The sequence below is a fragment of the Cariama cristata genome, unplaced genomic scaffold, assembly GCF_000690535.1.
Source record: "Cariama cristata isolate BGI_N322 unplaced genomic scaffold, ASM69053v1 scaffold6308, whole genome shotgun sequence".
NCBI lineage: Eukaryota > Metazoa > Chordata > Aves > Cariamiformes > Cariamidae > Cariama > Cariama cristata.
Window position 1 is genome coordinate 8,018 of NW_009632728.1, and position 25,332 is coordinate 33,349.

The 25,332-nt window shown below is 37.3% G+C and overlaps 1 protein-coding gene across 1 annotated transcript in view; it reads right to left on the reverse strand.

Annotated features, from left to right (window-relative positions):
• The window catches only part of LOC104166514 (protein Dok-7-like), a gene marked incomplete at its 5' end in the record, with an annotated part of 48,915 nt that overhangs the window by 3,123 nt on the left and 20,460 nt on the right, over positions 1 to 25,332 (reverse strand). Inside the window, 3 exons of the mRNA XM_009706468.1 lie at positions 1,930 to 2,001; positions 3,076 to 3,141; positions 12,003 to 12,045. Coding sequence (XP_009704770.1) covers positions 1,930 to 2,001; positions 3,076 to 3,141; positions 12,003 to 12,045 — 181 coding nt within the window. The remainder of the gene's footprint in view (positions 1 to 1,929; positions 2,002 to 3,075; positions 3,142 to 12,002; positions 12,046 to 25,332) is intronic.

Here is a 25,332-nt window from a genome sequence, read left to right on the forward strand (position 1 = left end):
CTCCCATTAAGTCCTTCCTTGTCCCCACATAAAACTCATATCAAAACTTCATTTGTTCAAATCACTGCTTTTCTTTTCTGCCCATTCAGACACTGCTGAGATGTGAATGGAGAGGCAGTAGGTGATCAAGGCTTTTTAGAGCATGGGAGAGAATGACTTCTTATACCCAACCAACAGCAGCTGTGAATAACCATTAAGGGGAACTGTTTCTTCCTCTTGGACTGGATTATGAATAGCAGACAGCTCATACAAGGTTGGGCAGCAGTAAGAGTTGTCAGAGGCAGCAACAGGTTCCAGGATAATACAATCTCTCCAGTCTTAAGCTATTTCAATTGAAGGAGTCTACTATGCAGTCCAAAATTTTAAAAGCCTGGAAAGTTCGTGAATTTTCTGACAGATTTTCATAAAGAAAAGATAGCAATATCCACAAAGTAACCAAACATTTTTCTGATGGTCAGACTTCAAGTTGTTGTTCCAAAGCCAGGTGTTAGGAACAAAATGAAAAAAAAAAAAAAAACACACACACCAAACAGAAGAAATTTCTACATCTTCATCAAACATAATTCTCAGAAATTACTCTCAGTTGTTCTGTCTGAAGTATTTCAAAGGAATTTGGCCTGACTGTGCCAAAAGGAATTCAGCAGAACCATAGCATTGAAAACCTGCATCCCAAATAGTTAAAGTTGGAAGCGAATGACAATCTTAAGGACTGACACAGAGTCATGAACAGTCATGAAGGAAAAGATAATTTTTGAAGTCTTTCTATATGCTGTTAAAGTGATGTAGCAGGAGTTTAAGTGAAGTGTCCTCAAAGCTAGCTAGCGTGAAAACTAGCAAACTTCTCTATAGAGCTAAATAGTTCAAAGGTTTCAGGAAGCTGAATAAACCTGATGCAGACAAGCCAAGTGATTTCCCTGAGAACTAAAAAAACACACATGGAGAATAATATATTAATTGGTAGGGCTTTGTGCAAGAAAAGCAAAAGAAACACACAGAACAAAGAAACCCCTGGCAACAGTCAAATATTCTTCTTAAAGATAAAAAACAAATCAAGAACAAAGGGGCAAACTGGAATGGAAGGAAGGGGAAAGTCTTCTGTTGTTTAGTCAGTGCTATCTTAATAGAAACTGTGCTTTCTTTGTAAACGTAGAAATACTTGGCTTTTCATTTTTCCTTTAAATAACAAAAAAAGCTAACTCATTAGACACTAAAAACTGGCTATATTTCTTTGAAGAGAAAGGTTTATTTGAAAAGCACAATACAGTCAAAAGCTCCTACTCAGAAATCAAGGCATGCACAGAGAGCCATGGACAAAGACAACGCTTTCAGCAGTCCATTCTGGGTGGACAGAGGTAGAAGATGCTTACGACAGGACTTAAGACCAGCATTTGAGATCATTATGGAAGAATTTGAGAAAAAAACAGACCAAAATGCATGGCTATAACATTCTGAAAGAATTGGTACAATATCATGATTGCTTGACGAGAAAGGGGGGAAAATTAGGAAGGAAAAAAGATAGTTAAGCAAGTACCAGGAGAAGAATAAAACAGAAAATGCAGTGGCATTGAAATGAGGGGAAAAGAAAGGAGAAGATAGTAAAATTGGGGAGGGAAGAAGAAAATTGTATTTGAAACTGGTGTTTTAGCCTTTCTTTCATCAAGTGTTAGTTATTCATATTTTCTACCCTATGTAGGCACCATTCTCAGAAACATGCGATAAACAACACAGAAAGAAAACCAACACCATAAACACAGCCCCAAGATAAATGTGTGTGTGCGTGTGTAAGCACACAGGTAAAGCTGACATGTTCAAAGGGTAACACTTCAAAAATAAACATTTAGAAGAAATCACAAGAAAAAAGGAAAAGGAAAAAGAAACAGGAGTTGTTAGTGTGCTCTGATGCAATTGGCTGCAAAGATCTGTACTCACCAGGTTCCTCAGGGCTAGTAGGAGTTCCAGGTTCTACAGGAAGTGTTAGCATCTCATAACCACCTTTAGGACCTAGAATATTGGAACACCGTCAATGGCTTTGGATTTAGGAATTTCCACAATGTAAATAAAGCATATGATTTTCTGTTTTTGACTTGTAACCTTCTAATCAGAATAATCATACTGAATAATCTCAGAAAGTATAAACAGTGGCTAGTGTTGACTTTTCTGTAGTGGTGATGACAGCATTTTATTATGAATGTAACACCAAGGAAATAATGTTAGGACATTTTTACAAGTATTCACACTGAAGGCCACTTAAGTCAACACTGTGTTTCGCTGTACATCGATGTGGGAGCAAAGCTGTCTTGAATGCATGAATCAGGGAGAAGTGCGTGGGTGATCTCGGGAGCATCTGGAAGACTCTTGTTAAAATTCCACCTCCAGCATGATGGATAACTTCTTGATTTCTGACAAAGCTCTGTAGAAAATGCTTAAACTAGCCCTTCCAAAGATAACTTTGCTTTCCAAGTGCAAATCATCTTCTTTGCAAGAAGCCAGGTTGCACAACATCATCGGTCCTTCCAGAGCACTAAGATGAAAAAAGATGCCCAGGTTCCCTCATGATCTCAGATTCCACTCCAGTTAAAACAAGACAAGCAAAAATGCTATGTCCATAGAATGAACATATTGGGATTAGTTTTGGGATGACAAACACTCATAATTTTATCTGATAGTGTTTTTTTCTCCATTATCATGAAGAAGTATCTTTAAATGTGGTGGTTTTTTTTTTTCCCCACCACATCATTGTTAGGGTACAGGATTTCTCATGGCCTGAGGTGAGGGGGTTTTTTTATGGGTGTCCTTTGTTAAAGTGCTGGCAGCATTTTAGTGCTGCGAATAAGATTACTGCCTATGCTCCGACACTTATCTCATCCGTCACTGCCTCTTCTAAAGTTATCCCATCTGTCAATGCCTTTCTAACAAAAACCCTGCAAAGCAAAAAACCCAAAGAAATACGTAAGTCTTACAATAGGGAATCAAGTCATAAATTACCTTTAACATTTTCTGAAGTTTAAAATAATCTAAGTTTAAATTAGTTTAAATTTACATGTACACACATACCTCATAACCACTTAAACTTACCAGCTTGGAGACTGTGCCCTCTATGCACTTTCAAAGACCCAGAAGCTGTCATGACAGAAGCACCACCTGTTTTCAAAAAGAGATATTCACATTAAATCTAAATACCTGTTGCTGTTATTAGGTATCTGCTGTGCATCAGCATTTTTAGTAGATGTTTCTGAAACATCAAGAAAAATTTCAGTAAGAATTTCAAGTCATTGTTCTTCATTTAAGCAATATTCCCAGGTTTTGCTGAATTCTTTATCCTGAGATTGTGACATTATAATCTCATTTTTCTGTTTTCTTTCTTTAGAAAGAAAGGATGCCTTCTGACCTCCCTCTTTGTGGTGAGCACTACCTTACTCACAGAGATAGTCGTCTTGAACTGACAAGTAAATGGCAATGAAAACTGAGGGGGGAGTTGCTTTTGCAATCCATAATCTATTTTTGGCAACCACAAAGTTTAAAGTGTTCATTAAAACCTCATCAGACTGGATCCAAAACCTATTAAAGTTAATGGGAAGAACTGTGTCACACTTCAGTAGTCCACCATCCAGTTTTAGATATGCATAAACTGAGACAGGGTGAAGGGTAGGCAAAGGATCTAGCTTCCATGGGGTTTGAATCCAGGTCATAGCTGGTTCTTGTGAAATACCATTCCAAGTGTTACAGCCAGGAAAGCTTTACCGAGGCCATGTCAGATGCCACAGTCAGTCTCCTTTCCCCAGCCCTATTCGGATCAGCAGGAAAAAAAAAAAGCTGTCCCAGATACAGTATTAGATATGGAAGTTCGAGGAAGCAAGAGCTAGCAACTCAGAAACCTACAAAGTGGCATGCATGTGGTGTGGTTTCTCTACATACACACACCTCTTCTTTATTTAACCAGCAAAATAATCAGCATTATACCTACCTGTTTGGTTAGCATTATCCCTATCCAGCCATGAATGTCTTGTCTTTACTGTTGTCACTGTGCGCACCTTAATCAAGATGAGTGGCATTTAATTCCTCACATGAATAATTTAGAGGGGAACTTCTTGTGCAAGTAAATGGTACTTAACAGAAATAAGGTAGGAGGCTGTGCTTATGAGTAACCCTGCCACCGGTGACAGGGCAGCTGTGCCATGTGCTGCTGGGTGTTGGGGATCAGGTATAAAATTAACACCCTCTTCTAAACTGATGAATAGTCTCTCAGCAGGTAAGACACCTCTGCAAATTGTTTTTAAAATAGCATCCAAAAATTACCATAATTCTTATGCAACATGAAGAAATTCTAGAAGATAAATAGCAGTCTCAAATACCTAAGAAAACTGCATGACCTAGGAACCGAAAGAAAATGGCAATTTCTTAATTTTTTCCCCTGTATAAAGTATACAATCATACTATTTTTTTTCTAAATCTAATAATTTCCAAGCTTACAAAATTACTCCTACACTTTTATAAAATAAATCTAAATCAAAACCACAGATTATTTCACTTAATGTGGGCAATGGATTAAAAAAATAATAAACACGTATTTCAGAAGTGCACATCTGAACTAAAACCTTTAGTTTTGTAGTCTTTGTGTAAGCTAAGGCTACAAAAACAATTTTCAAGCATACCATACTGAGAAAGATTTTGAGAAACTGATTTTGTATTTTGTATTTTAACAAATGAGATCAGATTGTAAAACCTTTACATACTCTGGTGAGGACTTAACTGCTAAAAATATTTGAAATTTTGTTTCTAACAAGACTGCTGATAAAAAAAATGCAAAAATAGGACAGCCCTGGACTAGTTGATTTACTTATATTTTCACTGTAACTGATTTTCCTTTTTCTCACCTTAGACCATCCTGTCTCTGCATTATAAAGAATATCAGAATATGCTTTATGCAGCTGAAAGCCTTAGCTTACTTTGAAGAAAGACTACAGCTTTATGCTAATTGCAGCTTCATCACAAAACTAGTGTAGGTTTGGGGGTTTTTTCCCTCCCTCAAAAACTTAATGTAATTCAGTAAAAATCATTCCAGTGGAAATGTGGATTTTTAAGTAACATTTTTAGGATTTGTGGAAAGCAGCACACAGGACAGAAAAGGAGATTTAAAACAGTAAGATATTCCAAACCATTTATGGTCAAGTTGAAGTTTTCCCATTTGGAGCTCACTTAAAAGAACTATGTTAATTCTTCAGGATTTGACCTGTTACATTTTCCTCATTTTCAAATCTGGCAACTAACAAATATTTACATAGTCAAATCTCCCATGGAATTTTTTTGAAGCTTTGAACTGTGTCGTATAAACACATGTCAACAGAGATCGACCTAGATATTTTCTTCCTTCTTCTTTACAGCTACCATATAAACTGGTTTGTTTCTCATTTATGAATCCTAGGATAACACTTGCAGGAATGGAAAAAAGAAGTTAGCAAGATAAATTTCTGAACATAAAGCATCCAGCAGGAGACAGACACTCCCTTCCACCATACTTTTCCTCTTACAAGGGATTGTTAAGAGTAATTTTTCCAGTTTCCCCTGCCATCCAGTTCTGTGTGGCTGACTCACTCAAGTCTTTGTTAAAACCAAGTAGCTCATCAAGACAGCTATTTCTGTTCTATTTTCCTCAATGTGTAAGAGGAAGAAGTTATCAAAAAATGTAACAAAATGAAAATAATCTGCAGAATATTTTGCATTCCTACATATGATTAGACTCAAAATGTCTGATGTAGCTCAGTGAAGACAGCCACTATTTGAAACATTTTTCTAAATTCATAGTCATTTTTTTATGCCCACTCTTCAAAAATAAGCACAGTTTACAGCACACGTGCTACAAGAGCCATGAAAAAAAATTAACAAATGAGAGGGAAGATGAAATACATGCTATGAACTGAGCCCAGACAGTTTACAGTTTTAAATCCTGTCCCTATCATTACATGGCCAGTGAGTAGACACATGCAACACTACACTGCATTTACCAAGTGATAACTTCTTACTGCCCAGCCTCTACTTTGCCTTCACCAAGTAGGTCACAAACTCTGTAGGTCCAGGCTATTAAATTTGCTGACAAGGAGTCAGGACAGAAGAAAACACTATGCTCTATGACAAAATCTTGCTTCTTGTTGAATTAAAACTACCTTTATTATGAAGTACTTTGATCCACTCAGCCAAGCAACATTTCCATCTCCTCCTTGGAAACAGATACCTTGCTTAAAAGAGCATCCAAGGCTAGAGGTACTGATTGACAGGAGAAATAACTCAAGTACACCAGGAGGTTTTTTCACGTAAATGTAATAAGACTTCCCAGTGCTGTATAATTGCCCTATAAAACTTCCCTAAGTTTGTTACTCTTCTATTTTCAAAGTGATTTCATATATTTTCTCCTATACAAATGGCATTATCTGCAATACATAAAAGCTGAAAGGGATGCTTAAAAATGCTTACTTGCTCTACAGATTTCACCATATTCAGAAATGCCTCCTGTCTCTCTAACAGTCAACTTCAGAAGTAGTAGAAGCACTCAAAATTAGAAATGCATTCAAGCACACTGACTGTTCAAATATTGCTCCACAAAAATGCCTGTTTAGTGTGTCCAAAAGAATCACAGAGGATCTAACTACCTCCAGCTATTAGTCATGTTCCCATGCCGTAGGGCCACTCCAGCCCAGCCTCCCAGCCTTAAAAATGCAAAAGTGTTAAGCTAGAATCATTACCATTTTCTTGTACCAGGAAACTCAGTGTAATTTTTTTTGAAAAATATAACTTCAAAGATGCTTTACATACATTTAACTCCAGAAATCTTGATGCATCTAAAGCTCAGGATCTACATTGCCCAAGAATGAAGGTCACATAATCTTTTTCCGTAATAGGAAAAAAAAAAACCCCAAACTGCTGAATTAATCATTATGTTTGCAAATAAGGTTCCTCACCTTTGTGTTCTATAAGGCTGAGATATGTAATTTCCCTAGATTTCAGTGTCAGAGAAGACATGGGGAAGAACATCAGGAATACAGAAGACAGGATGAGAGGCTCACTGTGGCATGGACTTAGCACCTTCTGTCACCCCCAAAACAAGGAACAGGAATCTGCTGGATCTACTCAGGCCAGAGGATGAAGCAGCAGCATTTGGATCATTCACTAGTGTATGGTTTCACTGTAGTGACTTTTTTTCCCTCTCCTGTCAGGCTCCTAGTAATTCAGAAGGCCGAGGTTTAGCTTGTAAATGCAATACACATTTTAATCAGCTTACTTGTTCTGAGCTCCTATTTTTATTCCCCAACAGAATTATTTTGAGTGCACTTATAAAATAAAGTACAATCAAGAGCGAGCACGTCATATTATGGCAGGGGCTTATTAATCAGTTTCTCATTATAATAATGGTTTTCTATAACAGTGCTTAGCCCAATGAGGTATGACATTTATGGTGGACACCGTTCAGCACACAGTCCTTTACTGGCTCAAAAGAAGTATCATAGTGTACTTTGTCTCCCTACATCTGAAGAGCTGACAACACATTCCCTGAAAAAAAAATTGTGAATTATAAATTATTTTCAACTTAAGCAACAACCAACACGGTATGGCCTAGATTCTTCTTTCTCACTGCTCTCAATTAATTCCTTGAAAGCTTACTCCTAAGCTTGGATTAGAAGAATGAGGCTGCATAGGTTTGCAATAAAAATTGTAAAAATGCATGAAAGAAAGCCTATTTTTCGATCAAAAAATCTAAGCTGTCAGACAGCTGAGTTAATTTTCAGCACCCATCACCTGTTAGATACTTAATTTTATTTTTTCTTTTTATCTCCCTACCTTGACTCCCTATCTACCTAAGAACAATTTAATATAGATACAATGTTCAATGACATTTCAGCTGAATTCCAATCCACAGCATTGTTTTATGTTTATTCCTTAATTCATCCTCTCAGAACACTTCCCATCAAGCATTGTGTCAGTTTGGTATTTCATGCAAAGAGGCTGTCAGATAGTGTCTGTTGCAATGTTGATGAATTTGCTCCTGTGGAATATGGAAAAAATGGAACTGCACAAACAAAAAAAAAAAAAAAAAAGAAAAGAGAATTTAAGAGCCATGAAACTTAACAATATTAAAGTATGCTGCTTCCATGGGAGGATATTTGTTAAATTCTTTTCCCATTCAACTGTTGATTTTTGTAATGACAAAGCCTGCGACACAGAAGTACAGGGAGATCAGACCTCCCACTATAGAAGTTTAATTGGAATGTTGAAATGCCCAAGGTTGGGTTTCGCTCCTGGGAATGCCTAGGGAATCAGCTTCCCTGTAGCTAATGGGAAGGGACTGAAATATGTTTCATACAGCCTGCCTGAAATGCCTTCTCCAGGGATTGCAAAGGGTCCCTAAGCACTTCTGCAAATCCATTCCAGCTCTCAACTTAGCTTCTTTAAATAGGAGTCTTGGGATTCAGACCGCTCAGTTCACTTGGAAGGGCTGGCAACCAAGGACAGAAATAGTGGCATTTTTCCCTCCCACAAAACAACTTCATGGTTTAAACATCATTCGTAGAACAGTAGAGCTGTGATGGAGTTCTACTCAACTGAGAAAATCCAAATATTTTGAAGGAGAGCATAAAGACATTATAAGTAAGAGCCGGGATTCCTATATAAGCTGTTGTGATGAACTAGAAAGAAGAACAAGATTCAAATAACAAGCCTAAATCATAGTGAGAAACACCACAACTGTTAGGAAATACATGCTAAATGTAAGAATAGCAAGGAACTTTGGATGATTTAAGGTGGATTAAGGATTCCCATTGCAGAACATGCTAAACAAACGCCTGCCAGACATACACACAGAAGTACACCGTAACCTCAGGGCAGAGGCTGCAGCTAGACAACCCCTTCAGCCCTGTTTTTCCTACAGTACTTTGATTTATAGTACCAAAAAGATAATCAAGATAATGACAAGCTCATCAGCTCAGCATTCTGTGAAGGAATGTACTGTCTTTTGGTTTCACCTCTCAACACTGAATGTGCATCTCATTTATGATCCCTTAATTCAAAACACATAAGCAGCTCCTGAGAAAAGGACCTACATACATATCTCTGAAATTGCATCCACTAGATCATGCTACAGAATTTCTAAAGCATTCATGTGAAACTCTGTATAGTCTCTGTCCCATGAGAACTTCTTAAACTAAATGTACTAAACCTAGGTGGCTCCAGAATTCAGCAGTCTCAGAAATCAGGAAATCTGAATCACATTTTTGAACCTCTGTCTTGTCATGGTATTTAAAGGCATAATAACCATAAATGTAGTCTATTATACCTCTGTCCTGTCATGGTATTTAAAGGCCCATAATAACCATAAATGTAGTCTATTATACTTAAGAGCAGGCATTCCCACATCATACAACTCCAAAGAATCCCTTACTTTAATCTGTAGTACAAAACTATAATAACAATGGGAACACTTTCCTCCTACAAACGCACGCAATCTAATTCAGTCTCTCTTTCTAATCAATCTTTATGAAGTTATTTATAACAAAGGCAACCAAATTATTTAAACCAGAATTAAATGATTCACTCTAACTTGTTTTTTTGCATCTAGTAACACAAATCGGAATTGTGTTTTCAGCTTGCCATTAGAATCAGACACATTTCTCTGAAGTTGTTGAGTCTATTGCTCCGCATATATAACTAACAGTAGAAAGAGAATACCACCACGCACATTCACTACCAATAAACTGAAAAATATTTAAACAATTGATCCTGGCTCTGTAACTCCACTTCTTGCTACAGAACTGAAGCATTCAAGATCAAAAATATTGTACAGAACATGTGGTCACCTGTAGCACTGGAAGAAGTGGATTTGCATTCATACAGTGTATTTGGTGAAAATACAATACAGTCCCATCTGTGATGGAAAGGAAATGTGTTTATGACTAAGTGGACTGCTACACTAGCAAACATTATAACTGTGTACTGGGTCATTGCACAATCATTCATGTTAGTAGAGATATCTTGCCATGTACATGCACACGACAGGTTTTGAAATAAGTTACTTCAAACTAAGTGTGCCCTTATGTTGCCCTCAACAATGGATTAAAAGATCATAATATAGAAACATAAAAAAGTTCTAATGCTGTTCCTTTAGTCCAACAGAACTGTTTGAATGACTGCTCAGCACCCAGGGACCTTCAGTTAATGGCTTGGATTAAAGGTGGTGGAAGCAAAACACTCAAAGGCTACAGTATTATTTCAACAGCTTTGCAATGCCAAGTTCAATTATACCGGAAATGTTCACATATATAAAAGACAATATTTTAAAATGTAATATCTGAGGATAATAAAAATACGACGAGACAGAGAAAACAGGGGTTTCTTTTGTATTCTGAAAAATAGTGTAGTATTAAAGAATAAAGTTCTACAGGTGTACAAGAGCATTTGAGAGCTGAAAACCCACAAAGATAGCTAAAAACTTTAGTCACTGGCTTTAGATGCTGCATTTGCCTAAAGCATTTATACTTATTCCAACAAGTATTCAGTTCTTTTCTTAAACAATATTTTCCCAGTGTACCAGACATGAAAATCCACCCACTCAAATTTCTTCAGTCTTGTATCTTCCCTTTCTGTTGGTCTAAAAAAATCTGTCCTTTATTTCTACATTTCCAATTTGCTTAATGATAGGTTTCATCAAAACCACTAACTCCTTGATCTGCATGAATAGTCTGAGATTAAGTTTTTGTCAGATACTGTTTGCATCCACAATTAATTTGCCACTGAAATTAATGCAGAAATAATATTGTGCCCACCACACACATTTATAGACCCAAGTTCCCCTTTATTTTCACACACTTTAATCATAAGTGCTCTGGTTTTCTTGAGTTGATTAGAGGACTAGAAACCTGAGTATCAGAAGGAAAGATAAAATTAGTTAATGATCCAGTGTGTGCTTCTACTTACACCTCTATAAATCAAGAGTAATTCCACTGACTTGAGTGGAATAACTAGGAACAAGATCTGCTAAATGCTTCTGAATTTTCCCCTGCTAAGACAGACAAAGGAATAGAGTTACTTATAACCTTCTCCAGAGACACCTCCTGATCCTAGGTATCTTACTGGATTTGTTCATACAAGTATCAAACAGCTATACTCCTTTACATATTTGCCAAGGTTTTAAAAAGTAATAAAGAAACCCAAGCACAAAGAGCTGTTCTATGTCGACTGGAAGCAGGCAACTTGAGAAATTTAATGGATCTGCTGAATTATCAGGTAAACAATTTAAGGAATATAAAGACATTTTAGGATACTAAACAACTTCTTTGCACAGATGCTTATGAAATGTTATCTTTGAAGTAAAATGATGATACAAAAGGTGCCAGACCAGACTGGCCACATTAGACATAGAACTCCAGATGACCAACACATTCTACAGATAGGCAGATTTACAATACAAAGATAGCCAGCGTGTTACTTTTGCCTAAATAATCTTTCCAGGTCAGATACTCAGCTTCCTCCCTTTACTGATTTTGTTGGTCGATCAGTAGTTCCTCTGACATGAGAGCAGCATCTCCATGTTGCTTCTGGTAGGGATCCATTCCTGTGGTTTTGTGTTATTTAGAAAACTGGGTATACACACTGAACATATAAATCAAGTTTCCCCTTGGTGTTAATATAGCCTAAAAAGAACACCTTCTTGACATTGTTCCACTATGTAAGTAGAAAAAGCACTAAACAACTTCATATAGAAACTGACAGCTTTGAACCTCTTTAGATTACAAAAGGAAGGGAAAAACAAATACATCAATCTTTTCAACCAAAGATACTACAGATCACGATGTATCTCATAATTGTCAGTCATGAATTGCAGCAGCAAAACCAACCACAAACAAGATACCTCTCAATATAGTCTTTAGTTCTGCTTCCATAAATCTTCTGTTTCTCTCATCACAATTTGAGACTTAAACATTATTCTTTAACAAAGCAAATAACTAAATGGCTCCTACCTGGTATAGCTGGTAAGACTCCAGACTGTAATATTGCTGTTCCCTAAAGAAAAGAGAAAATTTTAGAATGAAAAATCTTTACAAGAAAAAGAAACTTCACAAAATATAGGAAGAATGGCAGAGAAATCACTTCATCACAAAAGCTTAACAAGTGGTTTTAAAATCCAGAACAGAGGCAAAGGCGCTCAGACTTGAAGGTGTTCAAAACGTCTAAGTTGCAAAACCTTCGTTTATCTTAGTAAAGGCTAACTAACTTGACTTGGCATGCTTTGCAACAACTGTAGCAGGCATGGTGAAGATTAGCACTATTGAAGCAGTCCTGAACTTAACAGCAAAAAGCAAGAAAATTTGATATTCAGAGGAAGATGAAATCAAGTTGGAGTAACAGGATTAATGGATGTAAATTATGCCTATATTTGCTTCAAAAAGTAGGTGCTGCAAGCAGACTGAAGCCGGGTGTGCTTCTGACTCAACTCCATAAAACCAACATAGAGTATAAATTGACTTCAGACTGCCTACAAATCCCACTTGTGACATCAGGGTCTTTCTAGAAAAGCCTTTTGCCATCTCACATGTTTCACATTGTTTGTACCATGGCAGTACAATGGCAGCTGGGGCACATCAGAGCAGCTGGGCATAGAGTACCAGTGCTCATTTACTCTTAAGAGTAAGTGTGTTCCAAAACATGCTTGCAGGCCAGGTTTCTCCGCAACTATACTATCTATGTCATTCAAGGTGATCTGGAGGACACTGGCACTTCCATCTCCAGGTGGTAGCAAGGCTGCTCCTGTATGGCAACATCAAGGTAGGCAGTGAAGTCAGTTTGGTCTGTGCTACTGACCACCACTCTGCTAAAGAGATCCCTTTTATTTCTGTGATCTTGGTAAGAAGTAGAATTCATCATCATGATCCATTCTTTTTGATAAATAAATGTGTCTTTTGGACTTTGAAGTGGAAAAACATTGTATACTTATTGGAGCTGAGCAGTAACACTGCTCAATTCCAAAGCAGTAAAATTCCATTTTATATTGACACCTGACAGTAATTTTCTTCACTTAAATACACAGACTTGTGACCTGTGGTAACTCTCTGTTTCCTATGCTTTCTTACAAAGTGGTGGCTTTTCAGACACACTTAGGACTTCACATATACATTACATATATCTTCCTCCTACACAAGCACTGTGTTGACTTCCCAAAATTTCTCAACAGAAAACAAAACAGATTATTTACTTATCATCCATGTAGAAGTTCAAGTCATACTAATTACTGCAAAACATTCTCTTAAGTTAAACATATTAAGATGAAAATCTCATTACATGTGACCAGCACAAAAAAAAGTCAGAGCTAGCCACTAGATCCAACTTCAGCTGAAGTTAAGTGGAAAGGCTTTCTTTGGTTTTGATGCACCTTGCAATGAACCAGAAAAAGATTAGAAAAGATTACACTGATTCTGTCTCAGCCAATAAAATATACATTAAAAGAGCTTACTTGGACTAACTAGAGAGGGGTAAGTTTGGGTTTTTTTAAATGCAGTTTTGAAATCTGCAACACAGAGCAACTTTCAACAGTGGAATAACACACAACATACAAGATGTTTCTGCATAATCTTATTGCAAACATGGAATCCACAGCTTCAGTATTTACTTGAGCTTTTATGCTAGTTATATGTTTTAATATATGAGACACTGAATTTGAGGAACTGTTTAGAGTAGAAGGGAAAGGGAGGAAATCAGAAACATGTCCAAGATTTCATTTCTGAAAGAGAAAAAAAGTCCCATAGCATTTCAGAAAAAGAGCATTTTATTAGTTTAACTATAGTGGATGTAATTTTCTTCTATAGTTACTGTATGCCATCACAGAAGTTGTTGCTTTCATTTGGGGAATATGCAGAAGTATCTGCACAGATAAAGGACAGAGGACTTTGGAGTCCATTACAAACAGAATTCTGTATATTTAGGTAAAAATACTTTTCCATTACAATAGAATTTCTATGAATTTTTTGTCACTATTATTTATAGAAGATTTGAAAAATGCTCTTCTCCTGACCCTAGTAACTTATTATGGGTTTACTAATACAGAATACCAAAAAATATTTTCCCTGACTTTGCCATGTCTGTGGATGTAAAGCAGATATAAAGCTGCCTCTGAAGGTAGCACCTACTAGGTTAACTAATGGAATAGAAAGTGGCAGACTTCAGTGTTGAAATGCATAAAAATCAAATCTTGCTAATACGAAAGGATCTCACAATTTTCTGGCAACTTTTTTGCATTTAAAAACAAAGTTGGTTTATTTTTTTTTGTAACTTGTGGGGTACAGGGCAGAACCGTGTGTTACTTAGTTCACAAAGTCAATCAAAAACTGGTTTGGGAAGGGAAAAAAAAAAAATCTTTATCTTCCTCAGCTTTGCCTCTAGATTCATTAATCTGCAAAGCCTTGCTGTCATTCAGGGCATGGGCTTGATACATGAAACTAGATAGCAAGTCAGAAAAATATTTTTAATTCTCTTTCCATTAATGCATTACACATCAGAATATCCTAAAATATGCTAAAAACATGGATAGAAATAAAGGATAGAAAGCAGAAAACCTGAAAGGAGATTGAAAGCACTTTGAAGAAAGAATGGCATTTTGGTCCTTTGCTTATACATAATCTCCCAGAAAGGAGTCCTCGTTCATCATTACAGATGTTTCAAGCAACAGTAATGCAAAGAAACAAAGAATAAACTGAATATTTTTATAATGATTGGTTTTCTTCTCACTTTATAGTAAAGCTGTTATTTGCAAAATAGCATACGCTACTTGCTAAACAGCTCTGCTCGCCCTGTAAATCCAAGTTACAACTACTTGATTTACTTGTAAATTCAGTTTTGTTGTTTTTCCCTCCTCTCAGTGTTGCACAAGTATAGCAGTTCTGCAAGAATGAGTATTAAAAAGTCAGCAATGCCAAACTCTTAAAACATTCAATTGCAGAAACTGTTTTTTGGTGATGTGCTGCTTAATGCAAGTTAAAATCAAACAGCAGGGCTTTCTGACCTCTGAATGTGAGTTAGAATTTAAACCATCATTTGCCTTTTATTCTGCGCACCATATATGACATGGAAATAACTAAAAATTAAAGAGAGATAATTTTGTTAACATAAGTACAGTTTGTTCAGCAATGGAGTCTTATTTCATGCCTGGAACTCCTAGTCATTCTTATAAAATAAATTCTAAAAAGTTTTTCATTAAAATGTACAAATTAGGTAAGATGAGAAAATTGATAAAGGCTAGACAGATTAATATACTTTCAAAGTCATTATTAGAAGATTAGATTATACTTGACAAAGAAAGATGCAAAAAGGCAAACAGAAGTTAGATGTGTGAAATTACATCAGATGTGGGCCACTGATAAATAGCACTGAAATTATAGGGAACAGATGAAAGACAACAAATAACTAAAAGAATCAGATGTGATTAGATAAAATGAATCTGAGATAATAACAAAAATGAAACCAGTCTTTTGTTATCAAGTGATTTTTCCAGTCTATAAGATTGTTGTCTTCATTTCCATTTCAATATATCATATTCTATTATTTCTGCAACTCTGAGGCCTCCTGCTGCAACCCTCTGTAAGTGGCTTACTAACTTACAGTGACTACCACTAAGGTAACTCAGTAGAAAGAACAGTATCAGAGACTTAAAAGCTATCTTTTTTTATTCTACAAAACTCAGACAAAACATGCTTTTGTCTGTAGAAGAAACCTGTTGAATTATTGTGGCATAATGTACAAATGTAAATGCATTGTTTTCAAATGCAAAATATAATACATACCTCAACCTACCATATGATTACTCCAAAGAAGAAAAGGGGTAAGTGACCTCACTCAAGTGATATGCTTTTGTTATGCCTGCTATGATATTCAGACAATAACCAACAAACTGAGTATCTAAATCTTGCATATCTCATAAAGTTGGTCATAAATATAAGTTAAATATCTTTCTAATGTAGATTCTTTTATCTGTGACCCAAGAGCTGAGTGCTGAAGCATGTGATGCATGGTTGTTAGTTCAAACAACCTCACCACTACAACACCCACAGTAAACAGATATGTACCACTTGTATATCACACATCATGAACTACATGTCCAGGGCTATTTTAACTCTGGTAGTGATCTGGCTGCTGTCAGATGACATTCATTTTTGATGTTCTGCTTCCAAATATCTTGGGTAGGGTTCAATGATAGATGTTAGGAGAACCCACTAGTTTGATATGCTGGATCATTATTCATGGATTAGCTCTGTTGCCCTAAACAGCTAAACAGAACATAAGCCTTCGTATTTATTTCTGTGTGTGCAAATAACCACCATAGTACATAATCCTTTTTACAATCAAAATGGGATTCTTTTTTCCTCTGTGCATATTTGGTACATCTTTGTCTTTCTCTCCACCTTTTTGGTTTTGTTCCTTTTCAAGTTTCATTTTATTTCATTCAAAGTTTCATTCACTTTGAATTTCATTAAATATATGATTTGACAGATCAGTTCTCATCTAAAAAAATTACTAGACACAAATACTGTCCCATATAAAAAGCAGTATGCCCACCTTTCTTTATATACTCAAATCATTTTCCGTGGACTACATACCCAATCCTGCTTCGCTGCTGCTAATGGGGGTGTTAGTCTTTGGACACAAAATCAGCCCCAAAGCCCAGATCTTCCAGTATAAGCCCCACAGCAAGGAGCAAAGATACCGTACTGCACAATATCCTGTTCTTGGAAGAAGTTTTGCCAGATTCATAGTGACAAAAGGCATCACAACGGCTTTGTAAGCTCATCTCTGTGGTGTAAAAAGGAGTCAGAAGCTTGCGAGTCAGATGGACAGAAAAGAGAGAAGGAAAATACTGTCTTAAGACTAACCCCTCCCACTACTGGCTCTAAGGGTAGGAACTGATAGATAGCTGTGGCATATAAAGCATGTATTTTCAAAGAACCAAAACATTTTTGTTTCATATTTTTCCTCCTGAAAAGGAGGAAACCACACTTCCAAGAAAAAGCAGATCAGCTTCTGTAGATTGTAATGCTGAGCTGGGCTCCATCATCACTGGCAAGAGGAATGAAATGCCATTTGCCTGATAACTGTCAACATTTCAGACACACCTCATCAGCCACAGCTTACGTAATTCCCTTTGTGTATCTTTAGAAATAAAGCTTTTCTTTCAGCTCTTCTAAGTTTGGTAGCTTTTTATACTCCATTATTCTGAACCTAGTAAGAGTTAAGAGTTCTCAGTACAGGAAAGACATGGACCTGTTGGAGCGAGTCCAGAGGAGGACCATGAAGATGATCAGAGGGCTAGGGAACCTCTCCTGTGAAGACAGGCTGAGAGAGTTGGGGTTGTTCAGAATGGAGAAAAGGTGGCTCCGGGGAGACCTTAGAGCAGCCTGCCAGTACTTAAAAGGGGATTACAAGAAAGATGGGGAGAGACTTTTTAGTAGGGCCTGTTGTGATAGGGCAAGGGGTAATGGTTTTAAACTAAAAGAGGGTAGATTCAGACTAGATATAAGGAAGAATTTTTTTCCTATGAGGGTGGTGAAACACTGGAACAGGTTGTCCAGAGAAGTTGTGGATGCCCCATCCCTGGAAACATTCAAGGTCAGGTTGGATGGGGCTCTGAGCAACCTGATCTAGTTGAAGATGTCCCTGCTCATAGCAGGGGGGTTGGACAAAATGACATTTAAAGGTCCCTTCCAACCCAAACTGTTTTATGATTCTATGATTTTTAGGTGTCATTTGCTTTAATCTAAGCACATGTTTTGCCCCAATCTGGGTCCTCAGACTGGAAAAAGAAAGGCTCAACATAAATTAGAGGCTCCCAGACTCTTCTTGTGATGAAAGAGGAATTCATATTCAACAGTAATACAAGCAACTATTTGCACTGTGAGATTTTTATTCAGCACATACCAAAAATGCAGTGATAAACAGAGAGGATGGATTGCAACATTGGTCAGCTGCTTGTTTTTCACAGAGAATATGATCTTTATCTTTTCTTCTCTCCCTTCCTTTATTTTAAAGCTATTGTGCAGTATCAAGGCCATGCAAAACATCCAGTTTTTCAAGAGAAAACCACCAAAATCATGACCCAGAATCCAGAGGATGGTCCCTGAAAAGCAGAAACTGTGAAGCAGACTTCTCTTAACAATGAACACACACTCTCATGCCTGCTGTATATAGCTGGTGGCCCTTCATCACAATCCCCCGATTACTCTACATAGTTTGTATGCAGAGGGAGGCAGCAGATTACAGTTACATTATATAGTTCATGACAATAGCATCTTGAACTGACAGCAACTTCACAAAGGAGCAAAGGACTCAGCAAAAAATTCTAAATGAAGATTTTTGAAATCAGCATCACAAAAATAGAAAAGTGTCCATTGCTTTTAGAAAACGAAAAGTTCTTGAACAAGTCCAAAGTTCTGCAAAACAGATATTTCAGCAAAAAGAAACCAGTCTCTAATGAAACTGACAGTTAAGGTAGTTTCCTCAAGAGGATTAAAGATTATGACTTATTCTTGGAGCAAATCACCAGAAAAGTTTAAAGCTGGAATGCTTAGGCTGCCACAGGGAAAAAAAAGTCCACAGGAAAGGTCAATAAATACAGACACACAGAGCAACCTTTAAAGGTCATCTGCTTTGATGGGCTGTTTCACAATGCCTAGCAGTTGATCAGGTTCTGAACAAAAGATACAAAATTATTAAACTCTATGATCATTCGTAACAACTCCAAATGAAACAGAAACTCCTGTCTATGGCATGCTTCAGGTGCAGGGCTCCAATTTCAGCCACAAGCTTCTGATTACTCAGCTTCATCTGTTGCAAGCCAACTGTCGGCTTACAGAAAGATTGCTGAAGTCAGTTCAGAAACATCTCAGTTTGCTCAGCCAAGCCTAAACATCAGCTATTTTCTGAAGCATGAAGCTGGCAATTTCAGTGGCATTGGCAAGCAGTGCTCTGTGTCACATTAAAATACGCCTCCTAAAACCTGTGGGATAATCACAGCTCAACTCATCTACAAGTTACAGGTGTTGTTTAAACAACAAGAGATGAGAAAGAATGAAAAGTATTGTTTAGTTCTAATCCAGATTTGTGTACTCATCTTCTCTCTCTCATGTTTTCACAGAGGAACTCCTGCTTCTGTTGAGAGAGGCCCTTCTGCTTCTTGCTGTGGGCTTCCCAGACACCCAAAGCCATGAGACATTTGTCACCCAATCCCAAATACAACCATTGGCATCAAAATATGACCATTAGCTGAAAATGATAGGTCTTGCCTTTAGCATACTCTGAAACTGTCCACTCAAGGGAGAGAAAGAAAAGCTGGGCTGAGTCCTCTGCCACAGCTGCCACAAAAGCCAGTACCTGGATCCAGCTGCCCAGCCTCCACTCTGAGATAAAAGCCATCTCCAGCTGCCAGGCAGCAGCAACAGCGTTGAAATTCAGACAGTAGGAGTCTCAGTTGCAATGCTGAACGGTCAAATTTCAAGCTCTGCTACTGATAATATATGAGCACAGGGAAGCTGACACAGCAACATGGCACATGATTTGTTCTTGTCTTTTCAAAAACAGACCTGGAATTACTACATACCAAAGAGTCACTCTAGGAGTGTGCTGAACAACTGGACTGTAATGCAATTACATGGTCACATATCATTTTTTCCATGGGACATCTGCCTCATTCACTGCATGAGAAGGACCCATGTGTTGGTAAAATCAAGATGGCATGAGCAACTGTAAATCTGTCAATTCCTTAACAGTGAGGGGCTTAACTTTTCAACCTAAATAACATCCTTTAACATCACATACATATCTCGTTATGTACAAAACTATTCAGACAGAATTTTAGAGGAAACAGCTATGCAATACCATCCAATGCATATAAAATACCTGGTGTAAACACATCAGTGATGTTTGTGTCTGTCTCCAGGGACTACTACAAGTCAAGCTTGCATAGTTGCTAGACAAAAAACAAAGTCAAGAGCACATACAGCTGGCCCAAAGCAATAACACTCACTCCAATTAGATAGCAAAGTCTGAAGGCACACAACACCAAACTATCATAAACTGCCCTAACATCAGTATCAGCTAGACAGCTTGTGGTTACAGAGAAATGCCCCAAACCACAACAACTTAAGAAACATAAAATAAAGACACTGTGCCACTTCCCTCAAACACAGATTTTGGTCTTGTCTTACAATTCTTTAAACTAATTTCATAAGGTTTGAGTTTCTTATAGTTCTTTAAAAAATTGGTACGATGATTCCAGATCAAACAAGATTACTAAATACTTCTGTGAATTTGAAAACCTGTCCTAATTAACCACAGGTAAAAATCACAAGCACTGATTTCTATACAGGTGGAAGCACTTCACTATTTCAGGGAGGTTTTGTGAGGATAGATACAGTCACAAGCTGCAGACAGATATACTGCAGTTGCAAACCCTCTAGGTAGATCTGTATAAACAACTCAAATGAAAAGATGGACACTAATGATTATGAATATTGCTAAACAGGTGATCTCATCTAAGCTTCCTGACAGATGTCACAACATAAAGACACAGCAGCATGATCAGAACACATTTCACTCCCAGTTCATGGCACAGGAGGACTTTCATAGCAGGAGCCAGGTCTAGGCTGAGGAATTCAGACCACCAGAAGAAATGGCTAAGCCAGACATAGCAAATTGCCTCTGAGACCAATTTTAATTCAATGTATTCGATAAACATGACCAGAATTGGTGCAGGAGAGAGAAGGCAGGAACTAAAAACAATTCTTCATGAAAAATAAAAACACCATATGCAAATGTCATGGGGTATATTCATCAAACTTGTCAACTGGGGCACACCATCTCCTGATTTCAGAGCTGAACAAATACACTTTTGAATTGATGCTAGATACATAATAAAATGTATTAACATAAGTCTTTGCTGCCTTGTCTTTCACCAGATGTATCTCATAACAATCATTCTGCCATTCAGGACATGAAAGACTCCTTACACAACTGCCATTAAAATAAACCATCAAATACACTCAGCTCAGAAATGATAACTTCTTTTTCTCCAACTGTGAGTTCTAAGGTCCAAGGCAGTTAGCCCAATACAATCTAAAGTTCGGCATATCATATATTCTTAGGGCCAAAATAAAGATGGCCAGTTCTTCCAAGTACTATGAATCAGCTACATTGTTCCCTTAACTCCTCAGTTGAGCTGTCATGATTTACAGTAGCAGAAGATCTGTTCTGGAATTTTATGAAAAGGAACAACATTTAATTTAAGTGTAAGACACTCAGCAGATTTTCTGTTTCAAAATAGCGTTGTCAACTTTTTCGAGATGTTTTCATAACATTACATTCCCTTTTCCCTTTTTCAGCGCCTTGTTCGGTTAGTCTTCTGTTAGTTAAACCACCTCTCCTAAGGTACATACAGAAACTCCAGCTGTAATGCTTAAGCAAGAGTTAAAAGACACATTTCTCCTGACTGTTGAATGTTCAGCAGTGTACCCACAGCATTGCTTTAACCATTCACGAGTCCTGTTATTCAGCATGCAGCTGAATAATAGTGCATACAGTAGCTTTAGCCATACAGAAAGACAGGATGTGTTTCTCTTTTAGAAGTGGCAAGGCCTTTATGAATAGATAGATGTTTATAAACAATGAAAATCAACATTAACTATAATGGGTTATATATTTGTATTCTTATAGAAAGACAGTAAAATTGCAGGCATTGGTGCCTACAGCTGTATTTTAACGTGAAGATTATTTTAAACTGAATTCAGTTCTGTTAATGGGGGGAGGGGGAACATCTTTCCTATTTATGCCAAAAAATCTATCATCTTCTTTTTTTTTTAATAGAGACTGGCACTTCTAAAGTCCTATCAGGTGCAATGGAAACAAAGTAATGTACACAACACCAAAGAGGCTTCAATTCCATGTATTCTGGTTTATATTCCATATATTCCAATTTCCAACAGGGGGTAGCATTACACTACTGCAAGAACATTTGATATTTAAAATACACTCTGTTTCCCCACATTTGCTAGTCTGACCTTCCTTGTACAATAGATCTGTTAATTTCCACTCATTCTGCACCAAGCGAAAACCACTCAAGGCAGAGACCCCAGCAAAACTACCGTACCACTGAAAATAAAGCTCAGATGGGGCCCAAACAGATACAAATAACAGCAGACTTGACTCTTCTGTGCAGATAATAAGCAGTGTGGTGTTCTCATCTCATTCTTCTTGCTCAGCATGTAAAAGAAACCGGAGAGGCAAGGTGTACATAGACTGGATGCAAAACCTCACATGATCCATTTCTTTTGTATTTTAAAGTTCACAGGACTAACTGTGCCACCACAGAGCACCTCAGTACTGCAGAAATATCTGTGAAATCAGGAGGGCTTGACGAATGAGAAGTGTTGTTCTACATTTTCTTAGAATAGTACATCCCAGTAGAAACAACAGTTTCTCCTGCGGTAGGAACATTAGCCCATTTCAAGATTTTAAAAGTCAATAAAAAAGTACTGTTTAGCAGACAATTCGGAGAGACTGAAAATAAATGAAAGGGGCAATCATTAACATATACACATGTGCACACATGCACTCACAAAGGGTTCAGATAGCCTAGCTCTCTTGATTAGCAAAGGAGCAATTTATGGCAAATTTACACCAGGAAAGACATGTAAGACAAAAGGTCCAATAATCCATTCGTTTCTTGACACTGAGACATTCTTCTCTGATGAGGAAAGGGGATGAGCTTCACTCAACATGCATAAGAGACATTTTACACTTTTCAATGAAAAATAGGTTTTGTGCCACTGTACTGAGAAGTATCCTAACTTATCACAACTGGTTTTGTCAAAAAGAATCTGATCAAGAGAAAATTAATTCCACCAATTATACAAAAGTGCATAAAGTATCCCTTTTACTTAAATGTTCTGCTTGCAACAAGATTTAAAATCCAAGTCATCTATTTATGAAGAAAATGATTCTTTTTTGCAAATAAAGAGTTTAACTACAACTCCACAGCTACAGTGACAAACAGTAAATAGAGAAGGGCTCAAATGTGAAAATATTTCAAAAGCCAGCAAAGTGAAATCTCAGATGTTAGAGACAAATTAAACCTACCTCTATAGATTCTTAGAGATGAAGTAAGTTTATGTTAAACTGTAATTACCATTTTGAAACATTCACCTAGGGACTGCCCTAAGAAAAGTCTTTTCCTTCTTCTACTTCCCCCATAGAGTGTTGTTCCACAGTGCGAGCTTAGCTTGTACTTGCACTAAAAATACACTTGGGCCTGTTTTGTAGCCGATGGAGCTATGCCAATTTACATTAGACTAGTTATTTGATTCCTTCCTTCCAGCCCATTCCACATAAAGACATGAAGAAAAGAATCCTTGTTACAACCTATGAATCCTGCTCTGCACACACACAGAGAACTAGAGTGGGCTTAATTATGAGCCTATGAAGAATAAAAATGAAAGCTTTGCAATATGATCTTCACATCCATTTTCCTTCTTTTTCAACCTCACATTTACAGCTAAGGTTAGTCAACTTCTCCCAGAAAAAAAAAATATTAACAAGATAATCAATGATCATCATTAGAAAGAAATGTATAGAAGGATAAATAAGGGAGAGAAAGCTCAAAATAGTAAAATAAAGACAAGTGTTTTCCTTTATACCCAGCCCATCACTGAAATTATGGTTTGTCAAAGGTAATGAAACTATAATTAAGCTTCACATCTTCAAAGGATACAGATCCTTAACTATGCATGGGGGCTGCTCACAGGCTTCTCCTGTATCAGAGAGCACTGCTATAAATTATTAGGTATAATTATTTCTGTAGTTTTCCAAAGCTTTCTATAGCAGTTATCTCCATAGCACATGTGTTCTGCTTGACTTCGTGTCTCAAGGAATGAGATGAATTGGCAAACTTCATCTGGAAATGTTTTCCTCATGCTACAGAGGATCCAAGTATACAGTTACTAGCCCTGATATAGCCCACTTAGCACTTCTCTGTCCTTGTAATAAACCAATCTGGAAAAGGTTTATATTTCCTTAATATTTTCCAGGCTCAAATTTCTTGTACATTCAAAATTGCTTCCAATCAGCATTGAATTAGCAGAGGATTCCACAGAATCCAGACTACTGCACAGGATGTGGCTAGGGGAGAGGGAACACAGCCAGAGTTCATGTCCCACTGATTCCCAGCTGTTGAAACAGTCATTTCAGTTGACTGACAGCTGGCTGCTGCAGTTTATACTGCGAATAGCCCAATATCCTCATGTGACAAGACTTAGGAGCACAAAGTCAACTTTAAAGCCCCTTTTCCATCTACCCTTTGGACTTGCATTGCATTGAACTGCTTCAGAGAAAGTCTCGAGGACTGCTTGCTTTCATCTACCCTGTTTTAGGAACGGAAACATGGAAATACATAAAAGATAATGCCAAGGAAGTCTAAGTTGCAGAAAATGCACTTTACTGCAGCCTTGAATCTGTAAGACTCTGTAATACCAGAGTAATATGTAAGACTCTGGTATTCACTCACCTCATCCTGGCTGTTGTTTATCACATGGATCATATTAACAGTTCTGATCTTAACATCCCTGTCCCACGTGAGGAAGCTCAGTCTAACTTTTACACACACACAAAAATTATGTGTTGTTACAGATATATTGATGCATCAAACTTCACTGGAGCTGATGCAGAGGGGATGGAAAAACAACAGTAGCTCCTATAGCATTTTTCCCCACACTTCTGTCCTACACCCATGGGTTGAATTACTGCCTGAAGCAACTTGGAGTTTTTCAAGCAACGCTTCAAGATTCAAAATGCTATTACGCTAGCAAGGATGGCCAGAATGCAAGGAAGTCCTTCTCTCCACAACGTCATTTAGGAATGGAACAGAAAAGATTGTGTGCAAGTGGTAAAAAGTGGGGTAAAGAGCATTTTTTTTACACTGTAAAAAAGATTTGCTCAGTTGGTCAGGTGCAGTAACTTTTAAGGTTTCATTGTCTCACCTTGGTTCTGGCTCAGAGGTCCTACACTTCGAGCTGAGTTTAGCCAGCACCAAGGAAACTCAACAGTAAATATCTAATTACTTAAGATGGGACAATTGACTAGCTGAAATACTTAACTGCAGATCCTCAGACAGTTTGAACTACTTAACTGCAGATCCTCAGACAGTTTGAACTGCTCCAGAAGTTCCCTGGAAAAAAAAAAAAAAAATTGTAGAGCAGCCGCTCTATCCTGGCAGGTTGATTCTCTTCTTTAGTAAGTCATTAATGAGTTCCTTTTCTGTCC